Genomic DNA, 15,391 nt, shown 5'->3' with positions numbered 1-15,391 from the left:
ACATTTAAAAATCTTACTACTCTAACTCACCTTTTACTTTCTCTTCCCTTCATCCTGGAGGGGGTCTTGCCTTCTGAGAAACCTAGTGAGTTGAGTCCATCAGCTGGAATGCCATTAATTCCACCTTTTTCTCCACACATACTTAAAAACAAAATGGATCTATAGCTGTAGGATATCTGCAAAGTAAAGGTTTTCCTGATTGCTCATTAGTTTCTGAAATGTGATAGTCTTTGATTTTGACTTAAAGGAAAGAGTAGATATACCATGCCCTATAATTGACAAAGGCCTTTCTCGTACACTATTCCATTTGATTCTCAAAGTAGAACTGTAGTTTCTGGGCAGGTATTGTCTTCTGAGAAGATTAGTCTGGCTCAAAATCAAAAGCAGTAAGTAGCAGAGGTGTGGGACTCAAGTATTCTAGTTTCAAGTCCTGTGCTTGTCTTTCTGTGCATTGCTGACTCTTTATCTGTGTTGTCCACTATAGTCGCCACTAGCTATATATGTGGTTAATCAAATTTATTAAAATTAAATAACATTAAAAAGTCAGCTCCTCAGTCATATTAGCTCCTTTTCAAGTGCTCAGTAGCCACTTATGGCTAATGGCTACCATATTGGACAGTACAGAAATGGACTATTAACATCATTGCAAAAGTTCTTTTGCAGAGTGGGGCTCTAAACTAATAAAGAGGGAGGATGGGAGGATTGTGTGGGTTATACTTAATTTTTTCAATTGATTCCTAAACATCCACAGACTGTAATTACTGGCTACTGGGTCAGTTTTTCTCTAGAAAATAAGCCTCAAACATACAACAAAGCTTTGATGAGTCTGTTCAGGTTAATTTTATAACTTAGTGATCATTGAAGAAACATACTCATAAGGAATTAAATGCCTTCAATGTTAAATTAGTTCAATGAATATAATTTGCCTATTGATTTCACATAAGTTAGTGTTACTATTCAGCATATTTACCTGTCCTTCTAGGTGCTAAAAGTGGATGGTGCCTATGTTGCTGTAAAATTCCCAGGAACATCCAGTAATACAAACTGTCAGAGCAGCTCTGGTTCCGATGCTGACCCTTCCTCTCTCCTGCAAGATTGTAGGTTACTTAGAATTGATGAGCTGCAGGTAAGTGTAGAGGAGTCACCCAGCAGGTGAATATTGGGATGGACTCCTTGAGTAGGTCATGGAATTTGAGAGCAAAATTCCTTTTGTGTCATGCAGGTTGTTAAAACTGGTGGAACACCAAAAGTTCCTGACTGTTTCCAAAGGACTCCTAAAAAACTTTGTATACCTGAAAAAACAGAAATATTAGCAGTGAATGTGGATTCCAAAGGTAAAGATTTTGTAACTTTCTCAACTGGCGTATTCTATATCCTGTTAATACTTGTGCAGTATATGGGAATAGGATAAAGTGGTTTGGGGCGTTTGGCAGTTTTTGTGACATGTTATGGATTGAAGTGTATCTACATTTCAAATGTGGCCAGAGATGTTAAAATTTGGTATGTACTTATTAGAGATTATTGAAGTTTTGTAACAATGTTGTTTTTTTTTTTTACATGTATGTGTTTCTGAAGGTGTGCATGCTGTTTTGAAGACTGGAAATTGGGTACGATACTGTATCTTTGATCTTGCTACAGGAAAAGCAGAACAAGAAAATAATTTCCCTACAAGCAGCATTGCTTTCCTTGGTCAGAATGAGAGGAATGTAGCCATTTTTACTGCTGGGCAGGTATAGAGGCTTATTTTTGCTTTTGGAAAGTGATATGACAACATTGGCATTTTTGTGAAGCTTAAGGTTTGGCTCTAGTTTGCTTGTTATTAAACTATTGAAAAATTAAGAATATCCAGCACATTTTAATACTAAGTTTCTTATTTGGTCAGTATTACAAACTAATATATATATAACTAATTTAATTTGAAAATAAATGTATCTGTTGTAAAAAACAGAGATACATTTTTGATTGGGAGCTGAACTTACTATTTTCCCTCTCTTATAGGAGTCTCCTATTATTCTTCGAGATGGAAATGGTACTATCTACCCCATGGCCAAAGATTGCATGGGAGGAATAAGGGATCCTGATTGGCTTGATCTTCCACCTATTAGTAGTCTTGGGATGGGTGTACATTCTTTAATAAATCTTCCTGCCAATTCAACAATCAAAAAGAAAGCTGCTATTATCATCATGGCTGTAGAGGTAATTTGACTTTTGAAACTACTTGGCATTTTAATTCAGAAGACATTGCTAGTCTAGGAAAATAATCTTGACTAGATCATTCATTGCCCCTTCCTTACAGGAGCTAATAGTCTATTAGGACAAGAGAGTTGAGTAAACCATTGATTACATTATACTCTTAAGTGTTTGAGTGAGGGATGCAGTGTTGTAGGAACACAAAAGGGAGGGTTATAAACCAGACTGTGACTATAGAGAAGGCTTCTCTGAGGAGGTGAGGCCTGGACACAGCTTTGCGTAATCAGATGGGGGTCTGCTAGACACCAGATGAAGGTGAGAGGTTTTATCCCAGGCAGGAAGCAGCCTTTGTGAATCTCATTAATATGTTCGGAGAATGTGTACATTCTTGTGTACATTCAGGATCACTGCTGACATGCTGAGAATGCGAGGGGGACAGAGTGGAAGTAGGGAGACCAGTTAGGAGGTTATTAAAATAATCCAGGTGCGAGGTGATGGTGGCTTGGCCCAGCAGGTAGAGTTATGAGTGAGAAGTGATTAGATTCTAGATATACTAGATAGGTTTTAAGGTAAAACCAACAGGATTTGCTTATGGCTAAATATAGGATCTGAAATAGAGGAAGTAAGCAGGTGCAAGGTCTTGGAAAAATGAAGTTGCCATCTATTGAGGTGAAGACTGTAGGGATGAAGCAGATTCAGGAGGGAGAGGGGGTGATATCAAGAGTTTGTTTTTAGACATGTCAAGTTTAAGATGCCTATCAGATATCCAAGGGGAGATGGTGAATAGAGAGTTAGATGTGTAAGTCTGAAGACCAGGAGAGAGGGACCAAGGTGGAGAAATATACTTAAGAGTTGTCAGTACATCTGTGACGTTTAAAGGAATTATACTGAATGAGATTACCAAGGTCATGGAGAAGAGAAAAGTTCTAAGGACTGAGCCATGAGAATAGTCTCAGCATTTAAATTTAAGATCCCAAGGAACCTGCACAAGAGACTGAGAAGGAGCATTAACAAGCGTAAGGATGGAAATGGAGCTCAGTATGGGAGCTTATTTACCTTCCATTAGGTTGGGAGTGACAAGCAAACTTGTTAGAACTGCATCTAAAATAGTCTGAATCCAGGTGCTCCTGAGAGCTGCCTGTAAGCTTTTGTTTAGAGACACAGTGCTCATATTCTTAATTTAGTTTAGATTGTAACCTCACTAGACTAGTGGTTCCAAACTGGTAGTGGTGTGGGGTTAAGGAGGTGGCTGTGGCCTGAACTTAGCTCGTAGAAATAGCTTTCACATCGTTTTAGAATTCTTGATGAGTTCCCAACATTTAAAAACTCACAGGATTTATATTTAAAATTCAGATTTTCTGTTGCTCTAAAAAATTAGAAGATCTAGTAACACTGGGCCATCATAAAAACATTAGTCAGTCCCTTTTAGAGGCTATACATGGTCTTTCCAATTCATTGCAGTTCCCACTACTTAAAATTTATTGCTCTGAGTCCAGATGTTGTTGCCATTTATTTATTGTACAGCTTGTGTTATCTTTTTTACACCCAGCCTCCTCCACTCATTTATATTACTTCAAATACTTCTGTAGGCATTTGATTCTATGACCCCTGTACTTTGTCAGCATCTGAAGGGTAAAGGTAAAATGTGTCATCATCTCCATGGGTGGGCATAAAGTGTATCATCATTTATCTTTGTACCTCAGTGACTGGGGCTTGGTGCCTAGTAGACCTGCAAGAAATTTTTTACTGAACTCTCTCTGCCTTTTGCCAAAAGAATAAGTGACAAATACAGCATTTAGTGATGCAGAATTAACTTTTTTTGCTTGTAACGCAGTAAATGTGGTATTGATACTCTCAGTGTGAGCCCATGTACAGTCCAGGAGGTTGGAGATGAAAGTTCCCTGTAGGAGTAGCTGCTTCTAACAAATGACTGGCTGATTGCTTGAAAACATTCTGTGTCACAGCAGTGTCCAGCAGAGTATCTTGATTTTAGTTACTTTTAAAAGTACTATGCTTTTTATTCTTTGGAGAGACTTTGACATATTCTCTCAACATATTGATTAATGCATATATGTCACCAGACTTTGGCAAGTTTAGTGTTATGTGGCCCAGCTCATACTCTTGAACTAGAGCTTGCAATTTATGGGGTCACCTCACAGCTTTAGTTCCACAATCAAAATGGCCAATTTCACGTGTGGCAGGTACTGAAAATAGTTTTTTAGCTGTATTTTCTTGTATCCCCTTTCCCCCCACTTTTACCTCTCCTCTTTCCCATAGGTTGTTTAGGCAGTTTGCGGGGAGGAGCCAAGTTGTTCAGATGCATCTTTCTTCTTCCATGTATATTCCCACACTCTTTTTCCACCTGCTTTTTTCCAGTTCCTAATTCTAGTTAAAATGAACAAATTTACTTGTTTTCCAAAACTAATGCTTTATATTTAGTCCATTAAATATCCCATAACAATAGTTTCACCTTCAGAAAGAAGTACATTTGAACTCCTTGGTATGTTCATTTTGTATCTTAGTCCATTCATGCTGCTATAGACTGTGAATGGCTTTTAAACAACAGCAGTTTATTTCTCACGGTTCTGGAGGCTGGAAGTCGAAGATCAAGGTGTGGGAGGTTTGGTGTCTGGTGAGGACCCACTTACTGGTTTGTAGACAGCCATGTGTCCTCATATGGTAGAAGGGGAGATCTCCACTCTCTTCAGCCCCTGTTAAGGGCATTAATTCCAGTCATGAGGACTCTATCCTCATGACCTACACCTCCCAAAGGCCCCACCTCCAAATACTGTCACATTGGGGATTAGGTTTCAACATATGCATTTTGAGGGGGACACAGATATTTAGTCTATAGCATGCTGTTTCTCAGGTAGTTAATGATATGTTCTGTAAATACTTTATCAGTCTACCATGTCTTTGACAGTGGAATACATTATTTGTCACCTTTAGGGGATTGCATCTGTCATGATTTCTGGGGAGTTGAAGGTACCACAGTGTGATATAGCCTTTAAGAGCCTAAGAGGCTATAAGGAAGCCTGAAGTAAAATATGTGCCCTTTGCTTAATTGGTTAACAATACTAATAGTGTTCTAATTCAGTAGTTATATAATATATAATATAAACCAGGGGTTGGCAAACTATGGCCTGCAGGCCAAATCCAGCCCCTCCTATTCCTTTGTGCATTCTATATAGCTGCTCTCCCGGCTGCAGCCACAGAATTGGGTTAGTTGCAAAAGCTGAAAATATTTACTGGTCCTTTACAGAAAATTTACCCACCCTTTTCCATTCCTGTCAATTGTATACTCTGCTTAGAGGGTACCCTTAAGTTCAACTCCTTTTGCCGGGCTACCTGAAATTGTCTCTACTTATTTGCAGAGCTGATTATATTACTGTGTTGGCCATGAGAAATTTTTGAAATGTGTAATGTGCTATTCAGATTCATTGAAGTTTTTTCCCTAATTTGTCTGAGCACAGAAGCAAACCTTAATGCAACACATCCTGCGCTGTGACTATGAGGCCTGTCGACAGTATCTTATGAATCTTGAGCAAGCGGTTGTTTTAGAGCAGAATCTACAGATGCTACAGACATTCATCAGCCACAGATGTGATGGAAATCGAAATATTTTGCATGCTTGTGTATCAGTTTGCTTTCCAACCAGCAATAAGGAAACTAAAGAAGAAGAGGGTGAGATTAAGAACTATAACAAGGTCTTTAGAAGGAATTTTAGGCAATTTTGAAAAGATAACAACTATTAAAGGAAAGAAAAGGAAATCACTATAAATAATTTGTATGTACTGTACTTTGTTGTGTAAAATCTAGGAGTTTTGACATTCTGAGAAGGTAAAAATGCCTGTCCTCTTATTAGAATGAGTATGTAACATAAGCAAATAAAATTATCAATATGTTTTTGTTGTCTTGAGTCCTGTTGTCTATGATATATACAAACTATATGTATAATACGTAATGAGCTTTACTGATCTGATAATTGCAGATGACTTTTGTTACGGTGAGAATTATTTAGCAAGTTAAGGCAAGTTATATTGAGGCACCTTCTATCCCAGTTTTCAGAATCGAGAGGCAAGAGTAACCTAGTGAATTGTTAGATGTTTTTGGAAAAGTAAATAAGCTTTTTTAAAATTTTAAATTGGCTAAATGAAGGTAGAAACTGAAAACCTAAATTGCAGCTGTGTAATTCATAATGTTTAATGAATGCATAATAATGCAGAATAAGGAAATAATTCACATATTAAAGGTCATAGTTCAATCTGTCTTAAGTGTTTGTTGCTCTGAGGAGGAAAAACTAAGCTATTAATTGTCTCTAGTATGTGAATAGAGCACTGAAATACAGAGCACTTAGCATTTAATGGCCTGCACATACTCAATCACTTAGTTATTTTTGAAGTTTAAATTGATCCTAATTTTTCTTTTTATGTTTCAGAAGCAGAGCGCTCTGAAAGAAATACATTCGCAGAAAGGCTTTCTGCTGTTGAGGCCATTGCGAATGCAATATCAGTCGTTTCAAGCAATGGCCCAGGTAATCGGGCTGGATCATCAAGTAGCCGAAGGTAATGTGATTTTTACCAGGAAAGTTTAATTGGCGGAAACATAATCCAAGTACAGGAAAAAATGTATCTCTTACCCATCATACGCATGAATTGGTGGGTCTTTTTGTTTTGTTATTGTTCCTCCCAATATCACCCTGGGAAAAATACCTGATAATATCTAATTAGAGTTTAAGTATAGAACAGTAGGACCAAAATGCTTCAAAAATTTGAGATAATTTAGACAAGCAGTTCAAACTTGATTCTTTGAATGTGTTTTAAATTCATCATTCTTGTTTCCTAGGAAGTTATTTTCTTTAGTTGGAGAACAAGTAATAACAATAAATGGAAGAACATCAATCTTTTATTTTCAGATTGCTTATTTAGGTCAATTTCTCAGATGTCTTAAAGATCTGGGAAGAAATGAAAAGCTGGTGTGTGTTATGAATGTTTGATATTTTAAATTTTCAGGCTTTCTGAGTTTTGAGATGGACAAATCTTATAACACGTTAAAAATTACTAGGTGTTTGAATAGATGAAGAATATAAGGAATTCAGGATATAGCTGTTTTTTTTCTGAAGAAAAATGCACATTCATATTAGACATGAGAACCAAAATTCTTGGATACGTGACAGATCATTATTGGAAGCACTGCTCACTGTGCTAAGGTGATAGGTTGTAAAGTCTACTTAAAATGAAGACTCTCTTTGCCTATTTTCTGTTCCATATTCAGCTTTCCTTTTAAAAAATGATTCTTCTAAAACTGGTACCAACTTGATAGCTTCCAAGGTTCAAAAACATCCTGAAGTGAGATTTATCAAAAACTATGAGTGACCAAATTATAATTTAAAACAGTACAAAAACATGATGTAGACTATACAAAATGGAAACTATCACCAGCTTATTTGTTTAGGACTGTACTAGGCAGACAAAGTGTTTGGTTTAAAATGGAAAGCAACTTAAATTCTTCATGAAGAAATTAGTGTCTGAATTATTTCAGCTATTTCATTTCCTCAGGGAAAATACAGGTGCAAATCAAGTTGGACTCTGATATGGTTGGTCCAATGCCAGTGCTGCCATCTTTTTTTCATGTAAGGATTATTTTGAAGGCAAAGACTAAAAGGAGCTTCAGGAGTGGGTGATGTGTTGCTCACAGAAATAATTTGCAGAGTAAGCTCCTTTGAGGCATTTGCCGAAGATTTCACTGCAGTGCTCTTAACCAGTTCAAACTCAGGGCTGCCGGTTGAACAGATGAAAGCACAGGAGTCTTATTATCCACGCCGGGCAGTAGGAAGTCCACAGACTCTGCTTCATTGAAGTGAAACCCTCCTCTAGCCTACAATGGATTTTCTAGGCGATGCCCCTTGATGAGTATGCAGGCTGGGATTCATGAGCTGTAAGCTCAAAACTGATGCAATTTCAATATTGAATGGAATACTGTTAAATGCCTTCAGATGATGATTTGACTCAGAAGTTTTGTTATGTGACTCAATAGTTCCTGAGTACAAAGGGCAGATTTAGTGGAAAGCTTGATTGATGCATCTGATTGCAGGTGTATGTACTCTAGAGATTGTTAATCTGGAAGACACATGACCTTCGCTTTTTTGTCACAGTGTTATGTTTGAACATGACTGGATTCTAAGGCTTCTGTAGCATGGATATTACGTGCTTACAAAGAGGAAATTACATCATCCTTGAATTCTTCCATATTGTCAGAAAATACGATGACTACAGGCAAGCCTATACGAAGAAATGTCAAAACTCTGAATCTTAGCAGCCAAGGTGGTATCTCCTCAGTATTGTCCTCAGCCACTGAGGATACAGGTGAATCTTCATGAATTGTGTACAACATCTTGAAGAATAATTTTCTTTTTTTTGTTTTTTGTTTTTTGTTTTTAAAGAATCTATATGAGGAGCTGGGCATTGTACTTAAAAATGTTCCCAAGACCTAATGAAGAAAAGAGGTTAAGGACAATTTTTTAAATGACAAGGAATGACCCCCTCACTTAATATTGAAATTGACTACATCACAACAACAAAGTTGGGAGTTTGCAAGTTCAAGATGAGACTATGGTCTCAATTTATCTTCATTTATTCTTAATCTGCTCTAAGCTAGAGGTTGGAGAATAGCCCACATGTTTTGTTTGGCCTGTGCTATGTTAAAATTTTTTTTCTTTAAAATTTGAATGCCTTTAGATGAGCATGTATGCCTCTAGTTTGCCATTGCTCCCTACTTACACCTGACTGCCCTTTCCTCAGTTTATTTTACCTTCTGGGCCAGTAGGCATTGAGTTTGTGACCCTGGTGTAAGCATTCTTCTTGATAAGCCCAAAACATGCATTTATTTTCAGGTTATTTGCAGTGCTTCCCAATTATTGCTGATTTTTTTTTTCTCTCTCTGTGTTTTGAATAAGACCCATTAGGGTACCGAGTGTCTATGTTGAGTTTAATTAAAATTGTATAGGAGCATCACAGTGTGAACAGTCACCCTGGTGTGTGCTGTTACTGGTAAGGAGCCTGCCTTTCTCTGTGGGTGATGTCTTTGGGCAGAGAAGTGACCTCAACTGATATGATCACTGTGCCCTGCTCTCCTTCATAATATAAAACCTCGTAAACTCAGATTTCTAAACTGGGAGAGAGAAGATGTTGATTCCATAAAAGAATTAACTATAAGTATTTTTAATACTGAATACTATAATAACTAATATATTATTTGAGACATTAAAATTTACTTTGTAGCATCTTGCAAAGAATGTTTCTGTTCCCTAAGGTACATCATCATACACAAGTCTTATAAAATAGACGTGTTCCTGCAAGTAGTAGCCTCTAAAAGAAATTTTTGTAAATGCTTTAAAAATTTTTTTCTTATAAAACTGAAAGTGTATGGATATGGAAAAACACATTTACCCTTGGATTAAATAATAATTATAATTAAACATTCAAACGTTAATAAAAATCTTTCTAAATTACTTATTTAGACATATAATGTTGACCTGAAGGTGTTAGGTCTTGCACATCATTTGAAGTGTCATGTCTTTGGGATTAAATCTGCATGGGAGAATGAAGTCCCTTGTGTGTTGCCTGGCCCTTAAAATCAAATTTTTACTCTTTATTCATTTAGAAGCTTTAAAATTGTGGCTGAGTGAAGGGATTTGCCTTATGTGCTCTCTCTCAATTGCTGTTAGTTCTTAATGTGTTAATTTTATAGCCTTTGTAAGCTTTTATTCAGAGGTATAGATTTTTGTATGGTAGTTACCACTTCCCCTAATGAGGTCTGTGTTTGTGATCTTTTTAGTGATGTGCACACCTGTGCAGTATTATTATTATTTTTTTGATATAGCAGGAGAAAAAATATCACGCCCAGACATTAACAACACATTTTACAAGCTCCAGTTTCATTCATTATAATTTCCTTGGGATGCAAGTTGTACTGTTAAAAAAACATTTTTTGTGTAAAAAATAAATCTAAATTGGTCTTTGTTTTAAAACTACTTACTGTGTGATTATTAGTTTAGTTGCTTTTGAGATCACAGAAAAGGGATTTAGTGGGCTAACAGTATTGGTTTTGTGCTGATCAGTATGTTTGCTGATGTCTATTATTAAACTTAATTCTTATTGATTATAAACAGGGGACAGAAAAATTTTTTATTTCAATGTTTAGCTGTTCATTTATCTTAACTGTATAAAAGATTATTTTTTAATCTTACTTCACCGCAACTTTTGTTCCCTGTGCTTAAGTTTGTGTGGGAGCTTATTCTAGTGGTTTTAGTGCTCAACTGGGTACTAGGAGCCCCCAGTTGCATTTCTATCCCTCACTGACTTATTCTGTGATTCCAGAATGGCATTTGTCCTTCACTTCCCTTGCCTGGATTATTTGCTTATAGAGCAAACTTTGATTTCAGATGAGAAGTTCTGTGCACCTTTCTGTCATTTTTAGACATAGTGGTGAGCCCTGATTTTGTCTATGTTCCTCTAGTTTGAGATTACGGGAAATGATGAGACGTTCGTTGAGAGCGGCTGGTTTGGGTAGACATGAAGCTGGAGCTTCATCCAGTGACCACCAGGATCCAGTTTCACCCCCCATAGCTCCCCCTAGTTGGGTTCCTGACCCTCCTGCAATGGATCCTGGTAAGATCTATTATTTTATTTAGTGTTTAACAAAAAGACAAGGTCATGAAAGAAAAGAAATTGAACATTTTAATAGGATATTTAGAAATCTGAAATATTTAAAAAGTAACATAATGAGTATTATTATAACTAATTTATTTATAAAGATTTGGTTTTAAGGGGTTTGTAATTTAAAAATTAAAATTCTAGAAACTCTTGTCAGGTATCCCTCTTTTATTGAAATATGTATTTCCATACTGGTAACAAGCTAGCTAGTAACATATCAAGATAAGTCAGTAATTTGCCTAGTGGATTCCTTCTCTTATAGTTGGGAAAAGAAATTTCCACTTAAACCTCTGTCCGATTTGACCTTTGGCTTGCAGAGAAAAGCCTTAAGGCCAGTTAAGAGAACATTTTAGGGATATGTTGCCTATAATGATGTACATCCTGCTGTTCTGTTTACTGAAAGATGGTGACATTGATTTTATCCTGGCCCCTGCTGTGGGATCTCTTACCACAGCAGCGACTGGCACCGGTCAAGGACCAAGCACCTCCACCATTCCAGGTGAGAATCTATTATTTTATCTGCCCAGGCATTTGGAAGATAAAAGGACACACTTTGGATATAGGCTTTTACAGATCCACACTTTATCTCAAGTAGCCTTTCCTTGGGTTGAAAGGCATCTAATTCTCTGAATTATCTTCTATATGTCAGTGAAATTGTGGTGTGTGTACATATAATTCATCACTTGAGATTTGTAAAAATGTGTTAATGTGTTTAAATTCTCTGTAATGAAGTTACTTACTACCAATAGTAGAATATTTTTCTGGTGGTTTATTTAATAGATACTTGGTATGTTATTCCAGAATATTCTTTCAGTCCGTCTTGTTTACTCTTATTTTGTTACCAAATAGATCTGCTTAATTACAGGTCCTTCCACAGAGCCATCTGTAGTAGAATCTAAGGATCGAAAGGCCAATGCTCACTTTATATTAAAACTGTTATGTGACAGTGTTGTTCTGCAGCCCTATCTACGAGAACTCCTCTCTGCCAAGTAAGAAGTTTAATATACTTTTGATATGAAAATTTAGCTTATTTCCTTTTACTGTTCAAGTTGATCTTCTTGCAATGTATGGACAACAGTTATCTCATGTGAACTTAAAATAATTTATCAGAATCCAAGCCATCCCTGGTGGTCTAGTGGTTAAGATTCAGAGCTCTCACCACTGTGGCCCGGTTTGTTTTCTGGTCATGGAACCACACCACCCATCTGTCAGTTGTCCTACCGTGGCAGCTGCATGTTGCTGTGATAATGATAGCTATGCCACTGGTATTTCAAATACTAGCAGGGTCACCCATGGTGGAAGGTTTCTGTGGAGCTTCTAGACTAAGACAGATTAGGAAGAAGGACCTGGCCACCCACTCCTGAAAAAACTGGCCATGAAAACCCTATGAATAATGGAGCATTGTCTGATATAGCACCGGAAGATGAGTGGATGGCACAAAAAGACCAGGCAGGGTTCTGCTCTGCTGTACACACGGTCGCTAGGAGTAGAATCGACAGAACTTGATGGCACTAACAACAAATCAGGATCTAGCTCTGTTACTAAGCTCTCTTCAGTGAAAAGAGGCCTTCTCAGTATAATGTAGTATACACTAAATACAAATCAATTTTATGCTAGCTTGATCAGGGTGTATCTATGTTTAAAAGATCACAGTGTAGTTATTCTCAAGTGTGAATCCATAAATTAGTTCTATCATTGTCACCTGGAGAACTTTTAAAAATTATACAGATTCTTCCCCAAGCTCTACACTAGAAGTATAACTCAGTAGGTCTGGGATGGGGCCTGGAATCTATTTTAAAACTCCGTGGATGATGCTGATGGTTTCTTGAGAAATCTTTTTGACTTGCAGAATTATCATGAGAGTACGCAGGGTTTTTGATAAGTATTTTGTGATAAATGCTCAGTAACCATTAATAGATTATATCTCTGCTTTCAGCATGATTGTTTATCTTCTTTTATAAACTTATTATAATAAGCATTCTTATAAAAGTTAGCTATTATCTGTACCAAACTCTACTTGCGATAACTCTTAATTTTAGCAATAACCATCTGGAGTAGATAATATTATCCCCATTTTACGTTTGAAGAAGTGTGCTTAGAGGTTAACTAACTTGCCCAGGGTCACAAAACCCTAGCAAGTGGCACAGCTGGAATTCCAGCCCTCGTCTATCTCTTGATTCCAGAACTGAGACTCCCAATTATCACCCTTATGCCACCTCCCCATAATTAAGTACAAGGAAGTGTTTTGAGTTTTTTACTTTTGAGGACAGCAAGTTTTTATGTTTAAGCCTTATTGACCGACCTTACAATGAAAAAGACCCATTTTATGAATTTATGATTACTTTAATGAAGGCTGCTCCACTAGTTAAAAAAAAAAAAAAAAGTCACTGGATTGTAAGAAAAGTTATTACTACAGAACCAGCTCACTAATTTATTAGTGGTTTGAGGCATAGATAAAAATGGTGTATATACAAATACAGTATAACTTTCTATTTTTGTTTTCTCAGTTGTCATTTTTAGTTTCTATTTATGGTGTTTTTAAGCATATCATCTTTGTATAATTTCCTCACAATCATTTGGTGTTGTCTAAAAATTTATTGTATGTTCTTATACTCTTCATTTTTAATCTATTTTGTATTTCTACAATTAATTTCTATTTCACTAGTCCTTTATTATAGTGTATTCACAATGGTTGCTTTTTCCCCCTCTATCTGAGAAAATATATAAAACATCTGGAAAACACTCAATATGACATCCCATTAATAAGCTGATATTATTGATGGCAGCTTTGAAACAAATTAGAGGAGAGGCAAGGTTTTTTTGCCTGACTTTTAGGTGATAAGCATAGAGATTCTCAAATTGGTCCTTTTTTTCCTAATAAAATTTCCTAAGTGGTATATCTGGAAATTAGTTACCATACGGATGACTCAATTAAGAAAAGTTTTTTCTTAATTGTGTTTGGCAGTATGTAAAGTGTGGGAGAATACATCAGAGCACTGAATCTCAATTTGAGCATGGTGGTGATGGGGGGGTGCGGGCTGCATGTGAGCGTGTTGAGGATGACGGATTTAATAAAAGAATATTCATTATTTTCAATTTAAGGATGCACCCCCCCCCAACCTTCCTCCAATTCCAGGTGTGGGTGGTTGGAGTTTGTTTTTATAATATAAGCTAAAGAAAGTAAATTTTGATAAAATCATCCTGGTTAGTAAAGATGCAGAGTATTCTATTATTCTCAACCAACTCATACTTAATATGGGGAGAGAAGTAATATGAAGCTTTTTTGGTTTTGTTTTTAATTAAAAGTGTGGGCGTGTTATTGAAAAATTGAAAAACATTGCATTGCAGAATAAAATGTTATCTCTGCCTTCTAGTAGCCCATAATTAAATTGGGATATATGTTAGACATTTGTAACATGTATATTAATTTGGGGTAGGAGGGACACATAAGTGTATTTTAGAGTAAACAGAAGGGAGAAATGTGTTTATTCTGTAGTAGGCAGCTTTATGAGGATGAAGTTTGAGTAGAACCATGAGGAATAGAAGGGGAGAAGGGTGAGCAACAACATAGAAATGGAGAAGTATAAATATTTTCAGCAGCAGTGATTTATCCAATTAAAAGTGGAGGATTAGAAGAGGAGATAAATAGCCAGTGAATCCGAAAAATTAGGTTAAAGCCACCACTTCTATTCTTTGGGCTCAAATCTTCTGAATAATAGTTTTGGTGAGATTGTAATAGAATCAAAGTGGGGTTATAAGAATAATAATGTGATGATGGTATAAAAAAGGATTAAAATAGGCAAGAGTAGAGACCAGAATGGAGGCTATGTTTTGTGTGTCTACCTGTAGCCTTCAATATGTGTTGCAATAAACTCAACTAATGAGTTGTTGAAAATGGAAAAGAAAGATTAGATGCAAAAGTAAAAAACTGATTTAGAAGGAAGACTTCATGAAGAATGCAAGTTTTTTGTCTTAGTTACTAGGGGTGGTGATACTGTAGTCTGCCATAGATAAATCAGGTAGAGAGCAGGTTTGGGGAGAAAGATGATGTTGGTTGTTAGACATGTTGAATGTGAGGTAACACTGGGAAATCCCAAGTAGACTTATCAAGCAAGCAAGTGTAGATGTTGGAACTGTATTATCATCATAGAAGTGGTAGTTGCTAAGGTGGTTGAGAGAGGGAGGCACAAATGGTTGAGGACTCAATTTTGGGAAATGCAAAGGATGCAGGAGGGAATAGAAATTCAGTGAAGAATATTGAAGGTACACTTTTAAGAGAAAATACATAATAGCAGCTCACATTTATTGTGGACATGTTATTTGCTAGGCATTGTGCTAAAAACTTTTTAAGCAATAGTTCATTTAATCCTTATCACAATTGTATAAGATAGAGCCTATTACTATCCCCACATCTAGAAAGTATTAGTTTGACTCCGGACCGCTTGCTGATCTATTCTTTAGTGTCACTAAGGCCAAGAAAGGAGAGC

The 15,391-nt window shown here is 36.5% G+C and overlaps 1 protein-coding gene across 6 annotated transcripts in view; it reads left to right on the top strand.

Annotated features, from left to right (window-relative positions):
* UBR5 (ubiquitin protein ligase E3 component n-recognin 5) overlaps nt 1-15,391 on the top strand; it is a 122,327-nt gene that overhangs the window by 67,390 nt on the left and 39,546 nt on the right. For 5 of the 6 annotated variants that reach the window (XM_058564744.1, XM_058564743.1, XM_058564741.1 and 2 more), the window contains exons 17-25: nt 983-1,126; nt 1,223-1,334; nt 1,576-1,730; nt 1,999-2,196; nt 5,664-5,874; nt 6,629-6,755; nt 10,708-10,859; nt 11,308-11,403; nt 11,770-11,893. In XM_058564744.1, coding sequence (XP_058420727.1) covers nt 983-1,126; nt 1,223-1,334; nt 1,576-1,730; nt 1,999-2,196; nt 5,664-5,874; nt 6,629-6,755; nt 10,708-10,859; nt 11,308-11,403; nt 11,770-11,893 — 1,319 coding nt within the window. The remainder of the gene's footprint in view (nt 1-982; nt 1,127-1,222; nt 1,335-1,575; nt 1,731-1,998; nt 2,197-5,663; nt 5,875-6,628; nt 6,756-10,707; nt 10,860-11,307; nt 11,404-11,769; nt 11,894-15,391) is intronic. The other variant, XM_058564745.1, reaches the window with a different exon arrangement.

This window comes from Diceros bicornis, chromosome 21, assembly GCF_020826845.1.
Source record: "Diceros bicornis minor isolate mBicDic1 chromosome 21, mDicBic1.mat.cur, whole genome shotgun sequence".
Classification (NCBI taxonomy): Eukaryota; Metazoa; Chordata; class Mammalia; order Perissodactyla; family Rhinocerotidae; genus Diceros; species Diceros bicornis.
The sequence above is the reverse complement of the archived record's forward strand: the minus strand, read 5'-3'. Positions and strand labels throughout refer to the sequence as shown.